The sequence below is a fragment of the Protobothrops mucrosquamatus genome, unplaced genomic scaffold (genome assembly GCF_001527695.2).
Source record: "Protobothrops mucrosquamatus isolate PMUCROS unplaced genomic scaffold, P.Mucros_1.0 scaffold18, whole genome shotgun sequence".
In the NCBI taxonomy this organism is placed as follows: domain Eukaryota; kingdom Metazoa; phylum Chordata; class Lepidosauria; order Squamata; family Viperidae; genus Protobothrops; species Protobothrops mucrosquamatus.
This window is the reverse complement of record NW_015386403.1, coordinates 1702747-1728987: the sequence shown is the minus strand read 5'-3', so window position 1 is coordinate 1728987 and position 26241 is coordinate 1702747. Positions and strand designations below refer to the sequence as shown.

Genomic DNA, 26241 nt, shown 5'->3' with positions numbered 1-26241 from the left:
TTGAATAAATTGTGACTTTAACTCAGGAAATATAAGTATCTTCTCCACTTTGTATTTAAATTAGAAGAAGAAGGAATATGGCTGCGGAAGGGCGTTTTTTTTTTGACAAAAGACATAAGAGACTTTCACTTTTGGATACAGAAGAAATATTGTAACGGACTTAGTTTCTTTGTTGCTTATTCAGTGGGCAAGCTTTCTGCTTCCTTTTATATATTTAGTATTTGCTGTTTTTACAAGACTTTATAATACTTTATAATACTTTAAAGAGGAAAAAGGAAATTAAAAATATAAGATAGAAAAAAAGAGAAAAGAAAAATGGCTTCAAAACGTGTGGGAACTTCTGTTCCTCAGAAAGGCACGATCTCCTCCCCAGCTGTTCAAACATCACAGCAGCCAAAAGCTAAGACTCCTCCGCCTTCTCCCCCAATTCCGGTATTTATACTGAAAGAGTTACAGGATGCTTTGAAGGACAATGCAAGACAGACTAGAATAGAGATAGAGGAGCTTTTGGAGAAGAAAAATGCAGAGATGAGAGAAGACATATTGTTTGCGCTACAAGGCTTGGCATGTCATGTAGAACGTATAGACGAACGGATGGACGAAGTGGAGGAACATGTTGAAAGTTTGGAATTTAGATTGGGAAAAGTGGAGGAGAACGTGGATTTAACTCAAAATGAGGTCATTATGTCACAATATAGAGAAATGGAATATGCTTTGAGAATAAGGGGATTGAAGGAAAATGCTCAAGAAAATTTGGAGGAAGAAGTTGCAGCAGATTTGGCTTTGGTTTTGTCCTGTCAACCTGAAGAAATTATGAGAGAAATGGAAAATTTTTTAGAGTCAATTCATGGGTTGCAAGACAGAGAAACCTTCCAAGAGATGTTGTAATTTATTTTTCTAGAAGATCAATCCGTAATGAAATTATTCAAGCCTTCTACAAGCAGAGATTTCAAATTATGGCACAAGATGTTATAATTTTAAAGGAGATACCATCCAAAATACTTAGAAGAAGGAAGGATTTCGCCTTTCTGGTTGAAGAGTTGAAAAAGCGACAAATTCAATTTAGATGGGATATACCTGTTGGTATAATTGTGAATTATTTGGGAACACACTACAGACTCAATACGATCTCGAAAGCAAAGACTTTTATATCTCAATTTTGAAAGCAGGTTCATCATCATCTCCACGAGGTACCAGAAAGGAAGGAATTCTTGAAGAACAAGTGCTATAAAATTACAAGATCAAGCTAAGCAACAATTTATGAAAATTAAAGATGATCCGAAGTCACAGAGAATGACCCGTGCAGCTCATAGACACAAAGAAAGAGAGCAACAAAAAGTGGATGTTGTACCTGCAGCGCAGCAAGTTGTTTCAGAGCCAGTGGGAGGAGCGAGGCCGAAGAGATCGGTAACAGCTGATTTACAAGGAGCGTTCCAGAGGCTCTCTGCCATTAAAGATGGCAAGGTTCCTGACTTGGAATGTTAATGGTTTGAATTCTCCACAGAAAAGAAAAAAGATATTTCATTATTTGAAACAACATAAAAATGATGTTGTATATTTACAAGAGACTCACATTACAGCAAAGGATCAAAAATATTTGATTAATTCGTGGTTGGGAATACATTTTATGGCACCAGCGCTTCAGAAAAGAGGCGGGGTAGCTATTTATGTCAGGAAAGAGTTTTTGCTGATCCAGAAGGAAGATATGTTTTTATTGAAATATTATTGAATGGAAGGAAATGTCTTATTATTGGATTATATGCTCCAAATCAACAACAGAAACAGTTCTACAAACTGCTACATCGGAAATTAAATCAAATGGATTATAAATCAGTTATTATGATCCGAACCCACTTCTGATAAGCAAAGTCAGTTCATGATTCTACGAATCACTTAACAACCATCTTGCTTATCAACAGAAATTCTGGTCTCAACTGTGGTCATTAGTTGAGGACTATCTTTACCTGTTCTAATTTTCTTGCACTGTTTCCGTAACTTAATTTCACTTACTCACTTTTCCTGTCACAATTTTGTGCCTCCATTCTCACTGTATCCCCAAATCTGCCTAATATTATCTACAAATTATTCAACCAGGACACGCTTCTATCATTGCTATAACCTTTCCTTATAAATGGAATATGTTAAACCAGGGTTCCCCAACCTGTGGGCTACAGCCCAGTACCAGTCCGTGGCCTGTTGCCACGGGTGCTAGCGGCCCCATTTGAGCATGTGTGGGGGCACTAGCGCCACCAGCGTCACGCGGGCATTAACGGCCCATTTGCATTCATTTTTTACTTTATTACCTTGCAGGCCAACATATATTGTCCACACTACATCTCACCAACTCAGATATGTTTCAGGCTCCATTAGTTAATAAAGTCTGATTGCTGGGTCTAGAATACAATGTTCTCTGCCAATGCCCCCATCCTCTGGTATATTTTTTCTTCCAGAAGTGAAATGTATTAAAACATAGTTCTGTGGCCTTGCATGGGTAGCCAAAGATGCATGCAGTTGTCGGGTTGGTTGGTGTTATTTCAGCCCTCCCTTTTCCTTTGTTAACTAATGTTTAACAAAATTTGATTATTATTGCCACCTTAATTTTTTTTATAATTTCTAGTTCTAAATTCTACAATTTTTATTCTTTTAATAGAGAATATAAGATTAAATCAAAAAAGCTATTTTGCAGAGGGATTTAGTTTTGAAAGGTTTTTTTTACACACAGTTAAGAGACAGATTTAAGATAAATAATAAAAAAAATGGAATTAAGCAGCAGAAGGCAGAAATTAAACTATTTACGAATTGCTAAAATGTATACATTTTTACTGAAATTTGAAATGGAAAACCAAATGAAATCTTACTGATCAAAAAGTAGAAAAATATATGATTAAACAGATTAAAATTTATACTATAACTTAAAAGACAATTCTTATAAAATGATGTAGTTAGGTATATGACCTTAGAAAAATTATCTATAATGTATAAAGGCACTTCAAATTTATGTTCTAAATGTGGACAACATGAAAGATAATTTTATCATGCTTGAAGGACTTGTAAAAAAGGCATACTTTCTGGGTTGAAATACTACAGTAGAATTTTAAAGATCAACATTCAATCAAATTAGAACTTTTATTGATGCAGTTAATGAATAGTCAATTAGAGAAGAACCATGGAAGATTATTTTTATGTATGATTATTGTGGTAAGCCTACTATGTGCACAAAAGTGAAAAAACTATGAAATACCCACAGTGGGGGAATGGTCGGTGAGGATGACAGAATCAGCAGAGAGGGCAAAAAGTAACTTGTTTGATTAGAAAAAGAATCATTGAATGGAAACCCATAAAAGAAAACAGAGAAAAATGAATTTGTGATTTATGCATTTGAAGATTAGAAAAGGCAGGTTATGAAAGAAGGAGATTAGGACTTAACTTTAGAAAGAAAGGGTGAAATATAAGTGCATTTATAATCTCTGTTGAAAAGATCAGAAGCAAATTTTCTTTTTTTCCTTTCTTATTTTTATTTTTTCCTATTCACTATTATTTCTTATTTTTCTATTTCTTTTCTAATATTTGTATTATTTTTCTTATTAAAATTTTCATCAGTAAAATTATATTTTAAAAAGTTGTATAGTTTATAGTTTAAAAAGTTTTTTAAAATATGTGCTTATTTTAACAGTCTCTTAAAAAGAAGATAAAATATATTCATTTGGCGTATTATATTACTTTTAAAATTGTTTCTTCTACCTTGAGGAGACAGATTGAAATTGCTCAAGTTTTCATTTATAATTTAGATTGATAGTTTGTGAGTTCAACTCCCATCTTTGTCATGAAAGCTATGCATGACCTTGGCCCAGTCACTATTTCTCTCAGCCCAACCCACTCACAGGGTTGTTGCTGTGGGGAAAATAAGAGGAACAAAGTGTATTGGATAACCTTGAGTTGTTTGTAAAAATAATAAGTATAGGATATAAATAAAAAAAATAAAATAAAGATTGTTCAAGTTAGAGGTTTGTTGTGTCTATTTCAATTACAGTTGTGTAAACTACTGCATTTTCTAATAAAGCCACTGTATTTGACTTTTTTTAATCTGGATGTAACAGTTGAAAACAAATTGGGAGCAAGGGGAAACAAGACGAACAAACAGCAATTTATTGTAGAACTAAACAAATTAAACATTAAATAAAAACAAATCTTTAATAGTAAACAAATTGCAAATGGCATGGATAAGATTATTATCTAAAGTAGTGGTTATTCTTCACAGTATACCTAAAAGAAGCCAACTATTTTCTTACTACCCCGACAGAAAAAAGATTTGTAAAAATAAAACAATCTTTGTACCTCAATCTTATGTAGCTCTGAATTAAATGTTTTCTCCATGGCTTTTTCTAATCCCACATAAACAGAACACAGATTGAGAATTCATAATAAGTCAAATCAGAAGCTATTTTTACTTCTTAGGGAAACATAATCAGACACGATAAGCTGGACTAAGAATTCCTTCCACCCTCCTTAGCCGCCACAATTTGTTTCAGCCAGTATTTCAACTGGCAGAGACTCATTCTGGCAGCCAAGAGATAGTTAAAGTGTAGCTGTAGAAATGCCCTTGCCTAGAGGAAGGCATGCAGCATGTTCTTCAGGAATTTGCACAACTGATTCCGGCACACAAAGCTGAGCCCTACAGGGAAGAGAGCTATAAACCAACTATTCACCAGTTTTTATTTTCCTACCATGTTTTCCCAAAAATAAGATCTTCCCTGATTTTGGGGGGTGGGCCTAATATAAGCCCTATCCCCAAAATATGCCCTAGTTAGTACCCTACCCAATCTGCTGCTGCAATGGGGCAGAGCACGTATCACGCCACTGCTGCCACTATGAGGCGAGGCAGGTGGGGAGGGGTGGAGCTGCCCCAGGCGCCCACACCTCCTTACTTCAGGCCCCTCCCAGCCAGACCATTCCTTGCTCGGCAAGCTTCCTTTTCACTCCCCTCTCGAGCCAGACTACCATGCTTCAGAGGATGATCGGGGTAGGCTGGTCCCCCTCCGCCATTTCGGAGCCAGGGGAGAGTGACGGTGAAAGGCTCTGCTGCCGCTGTTCGCTGCTGGAGGAGCTTTCTTCACGCTTCAACTTACAGATCATCTGCCTGGCAGCAGCCACCTCCTCCTTCTCCACCAACTCTTGCGTGGCTTGTGCCGTGACTGGGCAGTGTAAGCCTCCCCCGCCAGCCCTCCGTCGCCGCCACTGGAGAGAAGGAGAATGGGGAGGGGAGTGGCTCTGCATAGCGATGCAGAGAAGGGCACTTGCTTGCCGCCCTGCATTGCCCCGCATCTCCCTTCTCCGTTGCTGCTGCAGAGTTTGGCCCACCACCGCCCAGCCTTCTCTCTTCCTGACAACTTTTCAGCTCTGGCACATTTCTCTCCTGCTGCAGGGAAACGGAGTTTGTGGGACTAAAAAAAAGTTCAGTCAGACCTTCCAACGTCTTGCAAAAAAAAGAGAGACCTCTGCTCTGCATTGCTGTGCAGAGCTGCTCCCCTTCCTGTTCTCCCTTCTCTCCAGTGGCGGTGTTGGAGGGCTGGCGGGAAAGGCTTGCACTGCCCGGTCACGGCGCAAGCCATGAGAGTGTTGGTGGAGAAGGAGGTGGCAGCTACCACCGGGCAGTGATCTGTGGGGAGAAGTGCAAAGAAAGCCCCTCCAGCATGGCACAGCAGCTGTGATAACCCAGGGCACAGTACAGAGGCAAAACAGTCAATTGGCAGTTCAAACCACCCTTTATTTGCTCCATTTTTCCCCACATGCTCCCACGTTTCTGGCAAGCCCCAGAACAAAGTAAGACATACACACTTTCAGCAGCCTCTGGCTGTATGTAGTTTTACATACAGTTAGATTAGAAGAGTAATTTACTCAAGGCCACATAGATAACAAGTAATGAAACATACATCTAAAATCTAACGAGTCTGTGGAAATACAAGTTTGCCTGAGCAGTTTCAGAAGAGAAGCCAAAATTCAATCTGAGGTCTTTGAACACCAAATCAAGTTTGTCAGCCAGTTCAATGGTCAGAGTTTCAGGATTTCCAAGCAGAAATCACAACATAGAACAAGAGATCAGAGACTTGTTTCCAAGATCAGCAACGGCACGCAAAACTCCAAGAAATCAGCATTTGTTCCCAACAGTGTCTTCTTAAGTCTCAGTCTCCAGGTGTGCCTTGTGGAGAGAGGCAGGGCGCTCTCCTCCCGAGTAGTTGAACTTGCCTGTGTTTGTTCCCTCCTTCTTTCCACTCTCCGTGCTCTAGATCAGGATGGGGTGTCCCTTGCTCATCGCCTGAGTTCTTTCTCTCATGTTCATCCTGTCCCAATCCTGAAAGACCCTGGCCTGCCTCACCCTGCTCCCCCACATTCATCTGAAGCCAGACACCTCTCTCTCGACCTCCATAGGGTCCAGATCTAGCTTATTTTCCTCAGCATATTCAGCTCTGATGGAAACATGACAGCGGCAGCGGAGCCTTTTGGCATCACTGCCCCTGGCTCTGAAACAGTGGAGGGGGACTGGGCCTACCTTGCCCATCCTCCATAGTATGGCAGTCCAGCTCGGGAGGGGAATGAAAGGGAAGGTCGCTGAGCAAGAAATGGCCTGGCTGGTGGAGCCCTGAAGGAAGTGGGTGCATGGTGTGTAGTGCAGCTCTACCCCCTCCCCCAGCTGCCTCACCTCATTGTGGCAGCATTGGCGTGATGCCATGAGCGGGCGCAGCAGCCACACGGGTTCCTGTTGGATGGGGCTGTTGGTGCCACTGCCACGAGCGAGGCAGATGTCATGAAAAATATAAGACTGAAAATAAGACCCAATGCCTCCTTTGGAGTCAAAATAATATAAGACCAGGTCTTATGTTCGGGGATACTCGGTATATGCTGATAAGGCAATAATTTTATCTGTGCCCAAGTTGTATTTGCAATAAAATGCTGATGCATTAGTGTCATATAGTCATCATGAAAAGTTAAAAATAAATTATGGCAGAAAAAGATGAATATATTCTCTATTATTTTATATATAAGTTCTAAAACTTCTCCTTTTTTCCATAAAGAGAAAATATTAATATTAATGTATTCCTTAAAAGCACCCCAAACAAGCATAAAACTTGTGCAATTTAATTTGTATAAAGAAATTTTTAAAAGTTTTTTTTCAACTTTTTTTTTTTTTTTTTTACAAAATATGAAACTTTTAATAACAATGTGTTTCAATACTATTGGGAAAATTAGGACTCCTAATTGGAAATGCTATAGAGTATGATAGAATATCATATAGATATTCTATATATCATATCTATATATCTATAATATAGATATTAAAAATAAACAAGTCAAGAATAAGTTTGGTGTAGATTTAGAAAAAAACAGAAATATATACACTGTACAAAAGTATTTGGCAGTTGTGCAAAAATGCTGTAAATTGAGAATGCTTTCAGAAATAGAAGTGTTAATAGTTTATTTTTTATCAATTAACAATGGAAAGTGAACAGAAATCCACATCAAATCAATATTTGGTGTAACCATCCTTTACCCTCAAAACAGCATCAACTCTTCTAGGTACACTTGCATACAGATTTTGAAGGAACTTGACAGGATTCCTTCAAGGTTGTTCCAAACATCTTGGAGAATTAACCCCAAAATGTCTCTTCATGTAATTCCAAACAGATTCAATGATGTTGAGATCAGGGCTCTGTGGGGGCCAAACCATCACTTCCAGGACTTCTTGCTTACGCTGAAAATAGTTCTTCATGAGATTGGCTGTATGTTTGGGGCCATTGTCCTGCTTCAGAATAAAACTGGGGCCAATTACATGCCTTTGCGTTGGTATGGCATGATGGATAAGAATCTGCATATATTTCTCAGCATTGTGGACACCATTCTTCTTCTTTGTCTAGTGCACTATGGCAGGGTCCATTTATCGACAAAGCCGTCTCCATTTGGATTGATTCAAAGCATCTTCAGGGATGACACCCATATATTTATTGTCTTCTTTGATGCAATCCATCCACCTTTTCTAGGATATAAAATTCCTTCAATGATAGATGGAGTGACGCATCAGTTGAGTACCTTAGTCATATCAATGGCAAGGACACCATTGATCCTGATCAAATCTCCAACTCAATTTGTAGAAATGCAGCCTCAACTTGCAAGGAACTTCCACCATGCTCCACTGATGCCTTGCAGACACTCATTATCATACTGTTCCTGAGTTCTTTGGTGAACAAACCGCCTCCTGCTACAGCCAAATATTTCAAATTTTGATTTATCAGTCCAAAGCACCTGCTGTCATTTTTTGGCAACCCAGTTCCTAGGTTTCATGTATAATTAAATCAGTCTTGTTTCCACATCAGAGATATGGCTTTTTGGCCATAATTCTTCCATGAAAGTCACTTCTGGACTGTAGATGGATGTACCTTGGTCCCAGTGGTTTCCGCCAATTCTGTGCTGATGGCACTTCTGGACTTCTTCTGATGTTGAAGGGAAGTAAGCATGATGTGTCTTTCATCTGCTGTTAAGTTTCCTTGGCCAACCACTGTGTCTATAGTTCTCAACTTTGCCCATCTTTGTGCTTCTTCAAAAGAACTTGAACAGCACATCTTGAAACCCCAGCCTGCTTTGAAATCTTTGCCTGGGGGAGACCTTGCTGATGTAGTATAACTACCTTTTGCGTTGTTCCTGTGCTCAGTTTTTCCAAGATATATGACCTGTGACATGAAACTGTCTTCCACACCTTAGTAGCAGAGTTTGGCTATTCTTCACCCAATTTTAAGCCTCCTACACAGCCATTTCTGTTTCAGTTAATAACTGCATTTCAACCTTGCAAGCATGCAAGTGTAAGAACTGATGCTGTTGTGAAGGCAAAGGGTAATCACACCAAATATTGATTTGATTTGGATTTCTCTTCTGTTCCTTTACTTTCCATTTTTGTTAATTGAGAGAAATAAACTATTAACACTTTTATTTCTGAAAGCATTCTTAAAATTATAGCATTTTTGCACAACTGCCGAACACTTTTGCATGGTACTGAATGTAATCAACAATCACCATACATCCGATATTAGCATGTAACATTGTATGAGAATGAGATATAAGTGGAGCATTTTCTGATATAGCCCTTTCCTATAAAGGAAACAAAAAAGGAGAAGGGGTGAATGAGAAGTAACACTACAAGGACACTGAAGGTTGGACATTCTGAGAATAAAGAACAGAGACTGTCCCATCCAAGCTTCTGTCTTAAAAATATATGAAATAGTTCTTATATTCTTATCTGCTTCATCTCAAATTAGTTTTCCTCTGATATTACAGACTGCTGCTTTCTCCATCTACTTGAACTGGCTCCATAATTCATCACCAGAGGGAAAAAAAATAAAGACAGATAACAGAACATTTCTGCTTACCATTAAGCATCTAAGCAAAGATTTCCTTAAATACATATTTAACTATAAAACCAAGAAGTGCAGTTTTTCATAATTCTTTCTTCTTCTACTTCTTTAGCTAAACTTTCTGCTGATTAGAAACAGATCAAGCACAGCTGATCTTCCTGAACTTTTCTTTATCCTCTAAAGCAGGGGTTCTCAACCTTGGCAACTTTAAGACTTGTGGACTTCAAATTGAAGTCCACAAGTCTTAAAGTTGCCAAGGTTGAGAACCCCTGCTCTAAAGGAGAAAATTGTCAGCAAGGTGAATCAGGAATTTCTTATAGAATCACCCTTGGAAGTTTGACTTTTAGCAGGCACTGAATTAATTCAATTCTTCTATCACTGCAGTTTCAGGCTTCATTGCAAGATTCACAATTGTGGCATCATGCTTGTCATTTTGTTGGGGAGGTTGACAGTGGACATGAACAACAGCCTTGTTTCTATTTGTTTGTCCATTTATTTTACATTAGGTTAGCTTTAGAATATTGACATATTAATTCTTTAGAATTCTGGAATGTAAAATGATATTTTACCACAGATTCCAGTCTCCTTTTCTTTTGTTTGTATTCCTTTGGAACAAATTATTTTATTTAATGGCTATATTCTAATATACATTGTCACACAGGTCTTCATTATGAATGTTGAATTATATTTGTTTTTCTGTATTAATATCTCTAACTTTTTTATTTTCCATACTTTGTTTATATAGACAGTAAAGGCCTGATTAATGTTTTTTCCAATTTTTAATGGAATTATTTAGAGGTTCCATTGCAGCAATAGTCTTTTTCTTATAGTGTGCCAATATTTATCCCAAGGCCCTTGCTTCAGAGTTAACCTCAGAATTAAGTTAAGTTTAGACCAAACTTGCTGCGCATGGTCCATTGTCTAGATCAGGGCTTTTCAACCTTTTCACTGATTGTACCACTTTTTTTTTACAGTGCTTTTCAACCCATCATACACTTACCACCTGCCAGGTACCAAAGTAGAACCAGTGGTATGCGTACCACCGGTTGAAAAGCCCTGATCTAGATGATCTAGGCCAGAAATCATTTTTACACTGTGAACACTGTTTATGTCTATAGATTTGGAATTAGCCAAAGAATCTATTGAATCCACATTGCTCCCCAGCACACCTGACTTAACCAAATACTGAACTGAAAAACTCAGGATTATGGATCTCATAAACCTCTGCCTAACTACATACTTCCAATTTGATGGACAAATTTACCTACAAATTAAAAATACACCTATGGGATCGCTAGTTTCAGATGTTATGCAACATCTAGAAGCCACAGCACTTCCATAAATACAACCCAAAATATGAATCAGATATGTAAATAACATTTTCACTTTAATAAAAAAGGAACAATTAAAGAACATACATAGAATCATCAACTTCTTCAAAGGAATCCACTTTACCAGGTAAGGAGAAAACAACATATCATTGGCCTTCTTGGACATCCTGATCAGCAGAGATCACAATGGTAAACTAGAAACAAAAGTGTAGAGAATAACCACCCACATCAACCAAGTGCTTTACCACCAAAGCAACAACCCTACCTCCCACAAAAGAAGCTGCCTAAGAACTTTAGACAAACACCAACTGTAGCAACCTTGAACAGAAAAAGAAAACAGAATATTTATGCAACATATTCCAACAAAATGGATATTCACACAACTTTATCAAAAAGTGCCTGACCATTCAACCTAATACAGCACAACCAATACAAGATGTTCAAGAACATCTCAGAAACTACCAACAGACTACCACAACCACACAGAATCAGCATAGCACCCAAGCCAACTAAAGCCGTTCAAATTATCCTAAGTAACCCCAAGAAAAAGCAGGGATCATCTGCAACATACAGTGTAATGATTGCACCAGCCCTATATAGGACAAACAGGCAGAAGACAGGCAAAATGCTTCTATGAACACCAACTAGCAGTCAGAAGGCATGATGAAAACTCTTTAATTTCACAATATATGGGCAGACTTAACCCATTGTTTCAGTTGGGAAATTGTGACCATTCTAGACTAAGTCCAAAAACACTAGACAATTTCTAGCCATCAATAAACACATAGACATAAACAATAACTACATACTATGGAAAAGAGAAAACCAACAAGGCAAAAAAGGAATAAAAAGATCAAAAGATCTCCCCATCAGCAATCAGCATCCAGATGAGCATAGATTAACTCCAAGATTAAGATCAGACCAATGATCAAGTAAACAGTACTCCAATCAAAAAACTGCCAAATAAGCCAAGAGTAAACAACCAATCAAAGAACCTCTAAGAGTGACAGGACAAGCTACAAGAATGTAAACTTGGAGCAAACCCCACTTCTCACTAGCATTGATGATGTTACCTAGTTTGAGTAATGAAACATCTACAAAAAAGCAACCAAGCTTAGAGAGAAGCAAGGACCCTTCAAGTGTCAATCAAGAAAAGATTTAGAAAAGGGGAGGTGTCAAGGGAATGATTCCCAAAAGAGCATTGAATAAATTGTCAAAATATCTGGATCAAAACTCTAAAGAGATTAAATCATTGGCAATGGAGCTAGGTTTATTTGAAGAGTGAGAAATAGGATGTTAGAATAGTCAATCATTCTTATGTATTATTACTTGCTGAAGCCTTCCCTTTCCACTAATTTCATAACAATTAAATGGGAGTGAGCACCGTGTCCTAGAGTTGGGAGTGAGGAAAGGCAGTCTCTCTGTCAGCCCTACAAAAAGAAATTGAAAACATCTATCTATCAATCTGCCCTGGATCAGCAGGCACGTGACCGATTCTTTTAAAAAAAAAATATTACATGAAATAGCACCAGATTGTATAGTTACAACTAAAGGACATTTTGGTTTCCTTTCTTTACCACATAATTTGAAATATATTTTTCCTCATTTGAAAAATTATTATGGATTATAATTTTTTTTTTAATTTTTATTAACCTAGATGTTTGATGATATTACAGATGTCGTCAGAGGATGTAAACTGTTCCAACTAAAGCTGCCTTTTGTACATGACTAATAGTGAATTTGTCAATGCTGATGGCATCCAAGTGGTACTCTAATTGTTTTGGGATTGCACCCAAGGCAATACCACAGATACTACCTTTCTTTCTTTTGTCAGAGTCATTCTGTTTCTATTTGCAGTTCTTTATAGTTTGTTATCCTCTACAGTTACTTCTCTTCTCTTCTGCTGTCTCTAGTACTTCCACGTGCCATTTTTTCTTCTTATTGGTAATTGTTAAGTTTGGGTATTATCATTACTAAATTTATTTGCTGAATTTCTTGCCTTGGGGTTGATCTCTATCAAATCTTTTTTAGGATTCTCATTTAACTTGCATTGCAATATTTTTCATTTTAGGTACATAACTTTTTTCTGCAATAGTAAGCTTTATTAGAAACTAGGTCTGGATGAATTTTCTGTATTTTATCTATAATTTGTGCACAAACTGGATGTTCTCAGAATTCCAAGCAACTTTTGTAACTAATACCGTAAGTGAAGCGTATTGTTTTTCTAGCATTTTTATTTCAATTCTGATCCAGAATTCTTTTCTGCCTGTCATAATTAAATATACTAATAGCTATAATTTATGTACTTCTGACTGTAATTTCCTCACCAAGATCAGGTTTATTAATTTTATCATAATATGTGTACCTATGTGTATTTATTTAATCTAATTTATAAAGCCACCCATATCACAAGCAAGGACGGCATACAACAAAACTAAAACAATGGTTAGAAAAGTATACTGCTAATAGGAGAGCATTCCATATCTTTATAATGTGACATCACTGTGCTTCTACTCAATATACTGATTTTTACCAAGATTTTATCCACAAACTGCCAAGTTTGTAATTGTATTCCTTGGAATGTAAGGAGGAAATGATGAGTTAGAGTAGTAATTTTTATTTGTGTGTTTATATAAAAGCTTCCTCATTAAGTGTTAATCTACTTTGGGCATGACTGGATAGGAAAACCTTTACATTTACCTTTTTATTGTCTTTGTTGACAATACCTATGTTATCTCCATATATCTCTGTAACAGTGTACAATATGATATCCTACCTTTGAACATAATGGAGATTTAGCAACATTCCTTTTTAAGAAGAGCTCTGCATATCTTCAGATGCAGAGATTGACATAACAGCACAAGTCTTCCTGAACTGCACTGTATATTTTACCTACTCTGTATTTTATCTATTTCCCCCTAACCCCATTATCAGCAGATGTTTTAAATGGTCCTAACGCAAAATTACGTTTTTTCAATTGGGATCATGTGAAAGTGAACAAATTTTGTGCTATTACATTAGAAGAGATGAAGACAAAAACAGTTTCTAACATCTTCATTGAGCAACTTAGCTTGTTTAAATATATAAATCACAGGCGTAATTATTTAATAAAATACATTATAATTTATTATATTCATATAAATTAAATAAGTATATTAAATGTTAAAAATATAAAGAATAAAAACATAAAAATATTTTATCTTTTTTTATTTGTTCATCCACTATAAACTATAGTGACTTTTACCAATATTTTTTTTTGTTATACTATCCTTTTTTCTAAAGCCATATAACAAACAAGCTAACTTATTCTGGGGTAATATAAGGCTTTTATGTTTATTGATTTAGAATCTAATTTTCTTTATGCAACTGATACAAAGCTGAGGACTATCTCTAGTAACAATTTATAAATAGTTTTGAGACTGAATTAAATTTGACATTAAAAAAGATGGGGAGCCAAAGCCTTAGGAACAGGAGTACTCAGTATGTGAATGATAATCGGGAACTATTTTGGTATCTAATTCATCTTTATAGTTTTAAAAAATACCAAAATCTCTTTTTCCAATGCCAATAAGTTCTTATGTGTTACTTTCAATTTATAGTATTGTAGTTAATATTAGTAAATGCCACAGATCTTTTAGTTTAGAGCATGGGTATCAAACTCGCCACGTTACGTGTCGTGACGTATCGTGACTTTTTTCACATTGCTGGAGCTGGTGTGCGCATGATGCAACTGGCCTGTGGGCCGGCAGTTTGACACCCCTGCTTTAGAGGTTCCTCACTTTACATTACAATATTGTAATTGATTGATTTCCTATAAAGATTTAGCAACTTTATAGTGCTAAAGATGCTGTATATAACCTGAATCTTTGCTATATTCTTCTCACTGCTTATAAGGTCACCAAGCCAAGCAAAAGGGTTGGTATCAGTAGTAGATGGTGGGTGCAGAATGCAGAGCTCCAAAAGAGAGATGGGGAAGCGATCGGTAGTTGTGGGACCTGAAGTATGTTTTGATCACATGACTACACGGGTGCTACAACAACTATTAACTTCAAGGACTGGACATAACTATCAATTCGTTCAGCATTATTGTCATTTTGATTGGTTGTTGAATGAATGGTTGTTAAACAAGGACCACTGTTATGGCTTAATGTTAGCCTAGAACAGCGGCTCCCAACCCTTTCTATACCCCGCACGTCTAGAATGCTTCTTATATATTCTCGCACCCCTTACAAAATAACAGCAATGGATTATGCATATACACTATAATTTTGAAAACCCAAGTTTTCGCACCCCCTGGAATATCATCTCGCACCCCCTGGCCTAGAAGATAGGTCTGTTAAAATTAAAATGAAAAATTAATACTAAATATTATAACTACAAAACACACAAATTCCGTGAGCTTCTTGGTACATAAGGATGCATTAGATTGGTTCTGTATAAGTTTTTAAATTATTTTTGAACTATAGTAATACACTTTTTGATGGACACATTCTTTTCAAGGATTTCATTGAAAAGCATGCATTTTACCTTCTTCAATAGAGGGACAGACTGCTTTGGAGCTGAGGGGTTTTCTATGTTTTCAACTGCCTTCTTGTTCTGATTGCTGGAACAATAATGATCATCTTCTATTGTAATCTGTTCGTTCTCTTCTGCTTCCAATTGGCTCTGATTGAAACGGAGGGAGCCTTTCAGAATATCTTTAATCTGTTGAAGATAAGGGGGAAAAATGCATTCTTTGGATGAATTCTAAAAAAGATTCTCTTGAGAGAACTAGCCTATCATCAACTATCTTAGATGATTAAAACATGTACTGTAGAAAATGGCCAACAGTGTTTCTCAGTAAAAGCTTTAGGGAACTCATGAATCTTTTAGGCAAAATGATGAGGCAGGGCACATGCATTTAAAAGAATATCACAACTGGTTCTGATGTCATTAAACTGCTGACATATGCCATGCAAAGTTACAGTAAATAATAATGTATAAATCAGTTTAATTGGAATTTCACATTTCACGCTTTGAACAGCACCTGGGGAAAACTGGGAATCATTGGGATGAAGGTAGTGGCTTACTATGATTCTATCTCCCTGGCTGTACACAGTAAAAGCCACACTATTGATTATATTGGGGGGAGAGAAAGTGGAAATAGATGGCCAGAACTTGGGTAGCCATACCTCTCTGGAAATAGTGGCAGGACTTTTAGATAATTCCTGGAAGAATACTATTGTCACAGAGCAAGAAAACAGAAAGCTCTGGCTGCTAATGACCATGAGGAAAGTAACAATTAAAATGGGAGGGGTTTCAGTCAATCAAGGTCTGTTCCCAGAGAAAATTTATCTGGTATTCTAAGACATATGACTAGTCTAGGAAAATTTAGTTTTCCCCTGCACTGATTTTTTAAAATATAACATTAAGATTTATGTATCAATAAAATATTAAAATTACATTACTTTTCTTTCATACCTGCTTCAGCCCAGCCAAAGAAACTAAAATTTCATCTTCTTTTTCCAAGTGTTCTTGCAGGATGACTTCTTGAATATTTCCTATAATGTCAGTATCAATAAATCAGACTCATGTTTATTTCTATGAAAAAGACATGCTTTTATGGTTTTTAAAAATGTTGTTAAAAATCACAAGTAGCTAAAAAAAATTAAAAAATGTTCAGGACTTTTATAAATACAAAGCTTAATACAGTATAATTAAATTAAAGATAAACATGACCGTTTCTGAGCACAAGTACTTTTCAACAGTTGTAGCAATAAGGCAGAATGCAAATAATATGTGCCTGTGACATGGATTTCTGGTATGTCTGTTGACACACATAAATGACTCATATTTGTTCAGTTATTATTTCACCAGACTTCTGCTTTTTTATGCTTAATATGTAATTTTTATACTGTTTTCTCATTTTAAAGATTAGATTTTTAAATCTGTTCTGAATATGACAGAGATGCTAGAATGATGTGATCTAAATTATTAGATAAATACATCATTCTAATGTCAATTATATGGTACATATGTGCAATATATTCTCTTAAATCCTGGAGAGAGTCTCTGTTCAAAATTGCTGTCTAGAAAACATCACAGCCCCTTTTTTATGGACCTAGGAGCTTTGTATAGTGGCAATAGTTGAAATTAGGTGAAACATTTACTTGCTACTGATATAAGAAATAGAACTTCTAGAACACAGTCCATTTGTTATTTTCCCACTGACATATCTAAGGAAGATGTTAATCCACCCTCATAAACATGGAACATGAAGAATTCTTGAACACTCTTGAGTTATTTTCCAGGTGACAGGAATAATGCTGAAGCATTTCTCTTTGGGATATCACAAGCCACTGACAATGATCTCCATGAGCATTGTTTATATGAGCATCTTTATTATCCATAGAGTCTTAATTTTTTGCTACTATTGTGCAATAAAGACAACAAAGGTGTCATGGTTCCGATAGATGAGATCAGTAGAAATAAGAACTCTGAGGCAATTACTTTCCTCAAAGAACACTTTTAATGGCTACATAATATCAGCACGAACAAAGGTGAAACCAAGACTGAAAGTGACCCCCCCAAAGGTTACAAAGTAAAAGTTGAACTCCCCACCTCTTAGTGTGTCATAAATCACAATTTTAGTTTTTAAAATATATGCAACATTATATCTTTTAAACATTCTTTCTTAGCTGCTTGGATCTAACTGAATGGGAAAGGGACAGGTGCCTGAGAGCAGTGAGTCATAAAGACACCCATAAAAAAGGGACAGGTATGAAATGCTTTGAAGAAAGCAATAGCAAGTCCACTTCTAAAAGAAAGCCACTGGATCCAATATATTTTAACAAACAAAGTGCAAATACTCAAGAAATTTAGTGGCTGCTTACTGTGCAGTTTCAATAATCATTAGGACTATTCCTGTTATGAGCTAATTTCTGATTTTGAGAAACTGGGAATCTGTGAGTGGGGATCTGGAGCACAGTACTGTCATTCTTCACTCACATATATACCTTAAAATCACAGTAACATAGTTGTGAGTTCTACAGGTTTCTTTCAGTCACTGCTATGCTTACTCAACACCTATTACGAAGTCATTGAGAATGACTATCTGAATTAGAAGATGCTATTTAGATTGTTAACAGTGTCTGGAAGTAATCATGGCAGAATAAGCAGCACAATCATATTATCCTAAACTTCTCTGGACCTCCAAAAGTCCTATTTTGTCAACCTACTTCTATGGAAGAGTATGACTGAAGTGGGTGGATGGTAAATAACAAGCTCAGAGAAGGCATTCTTAGTTGAGGCACCCCTAATATGGAATTGGCTTCCTATCTAGTTAGAGGTGGAGTCAGGTCTAGGTAGCTATCTGCTCACTCAGGTTTTGTTTTTGTCTGAGCTTACCTTGCTATACTTTTTAATGATCTTGATGTCATATTCCTTTTTTCAATTTTAACCTTTATATTGATTTATTGATTTGTTTTACTGTATATCATTAATATTTTTAATGAAGGAAAATTATCTATCTAAATAAAATAAAAGGCAGACCCAAATCTTTTCCATATTTTTTTAAAACAAGCTTCAAACTTAAAACAAACATTAAATTAAAATATTAGCTGTGATTAGTGGAACAAATAACTTCATACTATGGTTATCAGACTGACTTGCTTTACCATCAATAATTAGGAGTAACCACAGTTTAGATTTGTACTTAATGCTAACCTGTAACTAATTAAAATATAATCTTCTGGACATACAAGAAAGAGATAGAGTGTTAGTCTCTGGTTGGCCTAATCCTGATCTTTTATTGAAAATACTTCATTTAATATATCTAAACATAGCTTGGGATATAATTTATAGCTTTGATTCTTTTTCTCTTGAACCCCCATTGCAGCATTGGTCTACATTACTGCATTTTCCTAGTTACTCCCTAATGGAAAGATTTTATACATTACTTATGAAGGATCTAGCAATATTGTAACATTATAGTTTAACATATAGATGTTAATACATTTGCAGTCAACTTACCTAACCATATGAATTAACACAGTAAATTAAATTAATAGGAGTGAATGGCAAGATGCAAGTTAGTCAATTAAATCAAATAAGTGTAAAATAATCCTGAACACCTCAAATAGTGTAATTTGTAAAATATCATTTAAATATCAATACGATATTTAAATGTAACAATATATCCTCTCTCTCTCTCTCTCTCTCTCTCTCTCTCTCTCTCTCTCTCTGTATTATTTTGTCCAAGTTTATGGTTGTATTTGTTGTATTGATAAATTTGTATTGCACATATGACAAAATGCATATCTGGTAACATTTTAGCTTTGAAGTATGATTTTGATGTTGTTTTTTGATTGAAATACTTGAAATTATTCTCTTAGAAGTAATAAAACTTTCATGATCTGCATTAAAACAGAACATCTTTTTTGGGAACAGTGAGCATTTATTCATTCCACAAATGAATTATGAGACATATAAATTATTTGCAAAGCAAAGAAATCTGTTGGTATGTCATAAATGACTTTCTTGAGTTAGGATTAATATTATTCAAAAGCATATTAAAACCATGATTCTCCTTCAGGAAACCTGAAATTAATATACATTCTTCAGAATATGTCTGTTCTGTCAAAATATTGTTTTGTAACTAAGTACTTAGAAATTGGTTATAAATTGTAGTAATTTTTCCTACACAGGTTAGAATTTAATATGACAATGAATGATAACAATAATTAAAACTAATTTATAGCACACATCAGAGTAGGTGCATTGTTTAAAACTTTAAGGTTAAATTGGGTCAGAACAATATCAGTTTAATATTTTATTGATGTTTAACTATAGTTATTATTAAACTTTATTATTATGTTTAACAATAACACAGTGGATTACTGTGGATGGTCCTTGCATGTACATCTATCCTCCTCACTTTTAATCTCTAAAATATGTTTGCAAAAGGATAGCATGTATTAATACTTCTGGGATTGCTCCTAATGTTAATACTGCAACAAAGCTAGTATTAGGAAATACTAAACAAACCCTACATTGTTTTTTTATAGCAAAACTCAGCAGGTAAGAGTCTACTCTTTCACATTATTAAAACCTATCCAAAACCGAACAGTTATTAATGCTCTGGAATAATGAACCCCTAAAATGAATACAATACTACTAAAGATCTCAAATATCTTTGTCTATGTCACAACAGATAGCTACAAAATATGAAGGCTCTTTTCCATATATATTAATCTTGCCACAAAAATCAATATATCATTGTTTCACATGCTGTATTTATATTATGCAAGGCTTTACATTCATTTCTATAGTAACACAAAGAAAAAGTCCCAAATCTACAATTATATTGCCATTGTGTGGTGCCGCAAAAGAAGTAGATGAGCTGTTAATGAGGAAGCTTTTATATAAACACACAAATAAAAATTACTACTCTAAGTCATCATTTCCTCCTTTACGTTCCAAGGAATACAATTATAAACTTGGCAGTTTGTGGATAAAATCTTTGGTAAAAACCAGTATGTTGAGTAGAAACACAGTGATATCACATTATAAAGATATGGAATGCTCTCCCATTAGCAGTATACTTTTCTAACCATTGTTTTAGTTTTGTTGTATGCCATCCTTGCTTGTGACATGGGTGGCTTTATAGATTGGATTAAATAAATACACATAGGTACATGTTATGTCCTGAGCCTGGTGAAGCTTTCAGCAGGCTCAGAAATGTTGCAAAGGGTCCTGGGCAAACCACAAGGCTGCCCAGGACCAGACTGGCTGTCTCCAGCCTTGTACGCATGTGCAAGGCGCGAAAACAGCTTGGTTTTCATTGGCTGATGTTGTCCGGGACGTGGACACTATAAAAGGCCTGCGCGCCATTTTTTCTATTGCTGAGTGTGTGATCAATAAAGAAGCTGTGTTGTTACACAAGTCGTTTCCTTGTAATGCCTTGGGCCCGCGAATCTAACAGTGACGACGAAGGTGGGATCGCTGTAAGCTACATTTAACAACGGAAGAAGAGAGGACTCACTAAAAAAGTCCTGGGAAGTTCGGCATCCAGCATCGCGACTCAGCCTGCCAGTACAGCATCGCTGGAGGTCAGCTCGGTAAGGGACCCCTTCCCAAATAACAGGCTTGCAGCGAAGGCGTTAACAAGGGTTGCAGAAGGCTACGATGTCTAAAATAGGCCGTTTGTCAGATTTTGATATTGCCCACCCAGAATGCTGGAATTCGTACGTGGCGGGGTTGGAGAATGACTTCAGGGTTAATCAAATAAGAGAAAACGGCCTTAAAGCGGCTACCCTGCTGTGTGTCTGTGGACAGGAAACATTTGACAGAGCAGAGAATCTGGTGGCCCCAGCGCTTTTGGATTCAGTGTCTTATGCAGATTTAAAGAAGATGCTGAAAGAACATTTCCAACCTAAACTTTCAGTGATTGCTTGGCAACACGCGTTCGAGCAGAGGGACCAGAGGCCTGGTGAATCTGCTGCGGACTTTATTGCTGCCTTAAGGCAAGTAGTGAGGCCTTGTGAATTCAAGGATTTGAAAGAGAGTCTGCAGGACCGTTTCGTCTGTGGCCTAAGAAGTCGTGAGCTGCAGCAGAAGATCTTCGCCAAAGAAGATGTGTCGTTCCAAGATGCCTTGAGAGAGGTTCCAGCTGCAGAAGCAGCGTGCGGCGCTGTGAAGGCCTTGCAGCTTGCCAGAAATGCTCCAGCCATCGTTACCGTCCATCAAGAGGGCGCTCGAGAAGATCCAGACCAGGATCCTGAAGAGGAGATGGATAGGCTGCACCAGTCAGCGGAGAGAAGGCCGAAGGAGCGTCCAGACAAGGCCCCCGCATCTCCTCAGTGTTTCGGGTGTGGAGGACGCCACAAGCGCGCTGACTGCAGATTCTGCTCTGCCATTTGCCGGGCATGTGGCAGGCAAGGCCACATTGCCTCCGTCTGTTTGGGTCGCCAGAAAGTCCAGCCTAGGGAAGAATTGCTTCAGAAAGCTACCAGGGTCCCCAGCCAACACAGGATGGGTTTCTGCACGTTGCGCAGGAGCATTTTAACGACAGGAACACATAAGCCACATAAAAAAAGCTTCACATTGACATGAAGTTGCAGGGGGTTCCTTTGTCAATGGAGTTGGACACAGGATCTGCTCTATCGATTATTTCTCATGACACCTTCAAAAGAATTTGCAGTAGTAGTGGCCTTCGAGTAAAACTCAGGCCATCGAACTTAATTCTCACTGACTTCCAGAATTCCAGAGTCAGCGTGAAGGAGGCTACGCTCAAGGTGCAGCATAAGGCTTTTGAAGGCCTACTAGATGTGGTAGTAGTTGGGGGTGATCGCACGAGTCTCATTGGACTTGATTGGTTCGAGGCCCTTGGAATCCAAGTGACTGGGCTTCACAGCCTGCAAACATTAGGCCTTGCAGAAGTCTGCAAGGAATTTGCTGATGTGTTTAGCACAGAGCTTGGTTCATACAAGGGGCCTCCCATTGCCTTACGCGTAGACCCAACTATCACACCCATTAGGATTAAACCTAGAAGGGTGCCTTTTGCTCTCAAAGGCAAAATCGATGCAGAGCTGGACAAGCTGCTCCAGCAGGGCATCTTAGAACCTGTGGACCCTAGTCCATGGGAAACCCCCATTGTAACGCCTCTAAAGGCTAATGGAGAAGTCCGAATTTGTGTGGACTATAAATGTACACTGAATAAAGCGCTGCAACAGCATGCATATCCAGTGCCTGTGGTTAGCCACATTCTGGCCTCCCTCAAGGGGGGGCAAATTTTTGCAAAACTTGATTTGGCACAGGCCTACCAACAGTTACCTGTTGATGAGGCAACCGCTGAGGCTGAAACAATTATAACGCATCGGGGAGCCTTTAAGATCAAAGACTGCAGTTTGGGGTTAATGTAGCCCCTGGAATCTTCCAAAGTGTAATGGAGCGCACACTCCGTGGTATTCCTGGGGTCTGTCCCCACAAAACTGCAGTGGCTGAGCCATTACACTGGCTCTTGTATAAACAGGCTCCATGGCAGTGAACAAAGGTCCATGAAAGGAGTTTCAATGAGGTCAAGGCCTTGCTCTCTTCAAATGCGGTCTTAGCACATTTCAATGAGCAATTGCCAGTGTGCATAGCGTGTGATGCATCCCCTTATGGGGTGGAAGCAGTACTTAGCCACCTGAAGGCTGATGGGACACAAGTCCCTGTGGCCTATTATTCAAGGACTTTGTCATCTGCAGAGCGCAATTACGCTCAGATTGACAGAGAAGCCTTGGCCATAGTGGCTGGCATAAAGAAATTTCATGATTTCTTATATGGCCATCACTTCACGGCCTATACAAACCATAAGCCTCTGCTGGGTTTGTTTACCACAAACAATTTCAAAGCTTCTGGCAAAGGAAGGACAAGTTTTCCACATTCAAAAGGTGCCTGTTATGGGGTAGCAGGGTAGTCAATCCCAGCCTCATTGAAGGCTAGAGTCTTGATCTCTCTGCATGAGGGACATCCGGGTATAGTCCGGATGAAAGCGCTTACGTGCAGCCATTTCTGGTGGCCTGGGCTCGATAAAGACATCCAGGCCCAGGTTCACGGGGTGCCAAATGGGCTTGTGTCTCCTCCCACCTGTGTACAGTCATGGCCTGAAATGCCTCAGGCCCCAGTACACAGGTGGGAGGAGACACAAGCCCCTTGGTCAAGGGTACATATAGATTACGCTGGGCCCTTTCAGGGGCAATTCTTCCTTGTCCTCGTTGACAGCCATTCCAAGTGGCTAGAGGTTGTACCTGTTTCCTCCACTACTCCTGCTAGGACCATCCAGGTGTTGAGAGGAATCTTCGCCTCCCATGGACTTTCAGATGTCCTGGTCTCAGACAATGGCCCCCAATTCACTTCTTGTGAATTTCAGGCTTTCTTACAGGCCAACTTGATCCAGCATGCAACTTCAACACCATTTCATCCATCTTCCAACGGCCAGGCAGAGAGGATGGTGCGCACTACCAAAGATGCTCTCAAGAGAATCATTTATGGCAGCTGGCATCACAGGTTAGCTGATTTCCTCTTTCACAATGCACCACACCTTGTACTGCCACTGGGAAGAGCCCAGGTGAACTCCGCTGGGGTTGCAGACTCATTACCAAACTGGACAGGTTGCAGCCAGACCGGGTGGCTTCACAGGTGTCACAGCCGCGGGCACCTAGGAGACTACAGGTGGGCGACCAATCTGGGCAAGGAACTATGGACCTGGACATCTCTGGGGTCACAGCAGTGGTCTTCAAGGTCTCTGGACCACTGTCATATGAAGTGGCCTTGGACGATGGGCGCGTCATCCAACATCACATAGACCAACTGCGCTGGAGGCTTCCCAGCAACACTTCCGCTCCTGGCTCTGCTCTCGGGGAGGAGGAGAACCACAATTATGATTGTGGACCACGGTCTCTCCGGCCAAGCAAACATCCACTGGTTTCAGCTATTGCTCCAGAAAAGGGGTCATCCCAGGCTTCAGTTATTGCTCCAGACAGGAAGTCTCCAGAAAGGGGGTTTGCCATGGAGGCGGCTCCTGACTCTGGCACCTCCGGCACATACACGGGTTATTGGGGCACATCCGCCACTCAGGCCACTCCAGCTGGTGGTCTTGGGCTCGAGGGACAGTGCTCTCAAGAGGAGTCCATTGTGGATTTGGGGAATTCCACCCCACCACTGGACTTGGGGAATTCCACCCCCCCAAGGAACCCTGGCTGGGATTCAGAGGATACAGCCAGTCAGCAGCTGGGTGGGTCACCTGGGTCCTTGGGGCACCAAAGTCCTGGTCTGCCTAGCCTGGCAGGCGAGCTGGCAGGCCAGGCAAACACACCAGCCATAAGAAGGTCACAGAGGACCAAAGGTCCACCCAAACACCTTCGGGACTATGTGAAGTTTCTGTCAAGCCAAGGGAGTCCTGTAAACAAAAAGTAGGACAAACACTCAGGCGTAGGGGTGTTAAATTGCAGTGTATTATTTTGTTGTATTTTCTTTTGTCCAATTACAAATGTAAGATTGCTCTGCCTATGTGCAGGCGTATTGTACTTCTCAATAACATCCTGTCAACTGAACACCTGTACCTGTGCTGCTATAACAATGAGGGTACTATTGTTTCATCCAGGGGGGAGGGGTGTTATGTCCGGCTTAGAAATGTTGCAAAGAGTCCCGGGCAAACCACAAGGCTGCCCGGGACCAGACTGGCTGTCTCCAGCCTTGTGCGCATGCGCAAGGCGCGAAAACAGCTTGGTTTTCATTGGCTGACGTTGTCTGGGACATGGACACTATAAAAGGCCTGCGCGCCATTTTTTCTGTTGCTGAGTGTGTGGAGTGATCAATAAAGAAGCTGTGTTGTTACACGAGTTGTCTCCTCGTAATGCCTTGGGCCCGCGAATCTAACAGTACACATATACAAAAATTAGCTGAAGCATCATTAATTATGATAAAATTAATAAACCTGATCTTGGTGGGAAAATTACTGTCAGAGGTACATAAATTATAGCCATTAGTATATTTAATTATGACAGGCAGAAAAGAATTCTGGATCAGAATTGAAATAAAAATGCTAGAAAAGCAATACGCTTCACTTACGATATTAGTTACAAAAGTTGCTTGGAATTTTGAGAACATCCAGTTTGTGCACAAATTATAGATAATAATAATAATAATAATAATAATAATAATAATAATAATAATAATAATAATAATAATAATAATAATAATAATAATAATAATAATAAAGTTGGAAGGGACCTTGGAGGTCATCGAGTCCAACCCCCTGCCCAGGCAGGAACCCTACACCATTTCAGACAAACGGCTGTCCAGTCTCTTCTTAAAAACTTCCAAAGTTGGAGCATTCACCACTTCTGGAGGCAGGTTGTTCCATTGGTTAATTGTTCTAACATTCAGGAAGTTTTTCCTTAGTTCTAAGTTGCTTCTCTCCTTGATCAGTTTCCACCCACTGCTTCTCGTCCTGCCTTCAGGCGCCTTGGAGAATAACTTGACTCCCTCTTCTTTGTGGCAGCCCGAGATATTGGAACACTGCTATCATGTCCCCCCTCATCCTTCTCTTCGTTAAACTAGACATACCCAATTCCAGCAACCGTTCCTTATATGTTTTAGCCTCCAGTCCCCTAATCATCTTTGTTGCTCTTCTCTTACTCTTTCCAGAGTCTCAGCATCTTTTTTACATCGTGGTGACCAAAACTGGATGCAGTATTCCAAGTGTGGCCTTACTAAGGCATTGTAAAGTGGTATTAATACTTCACGTGATCTTGATTTTATCCCTCTGTTAATGCAGCCCAGCACTGTATTGGCTTTTTTGGCAGCTGCAGCACACTGCTGGCTCATATCTAAGTGATTGTCCACTAGGACTCCGAGATCCCTCTCACAGTTACTACTATTGAGCAAGGTACCCCCTATACTATACCTGTACATTTGTTTTTTCTTGCCTAAATGTAGAACCTTACTTTTTTCACCATTGAATTTCATTTTGTTAGATAGCGCCCAGT

At 38.6% G+C, this 26241-nt stretch overlaps 1 protein-coding gene across 1 annotated transcript in view; it reads right to left on the bottom strand.

Moving 5' to 3' along the window:
• Positions 1-26241, bottom strand: part of TBC1D5 (TBC1 domain family member 5) — a 358979-nt gene that overhangs the window by 20722 nt on the left and 312016 nt on the right. The window contains exons 21-22 of the mRNA XM_015810742.1: positions 16190-16269; positions 15257-15433 (exon numbers count right to left, since the gene is read on the bottom strand). Coding sequence (XP_015666228.1) covers positions 15257-15433; positions 16190-16269 — 257 coding nt within the window. The remainder of the gene's footprint in view (positions 1-15256; positions 15434-16189; positions 16270-26241) is intronic.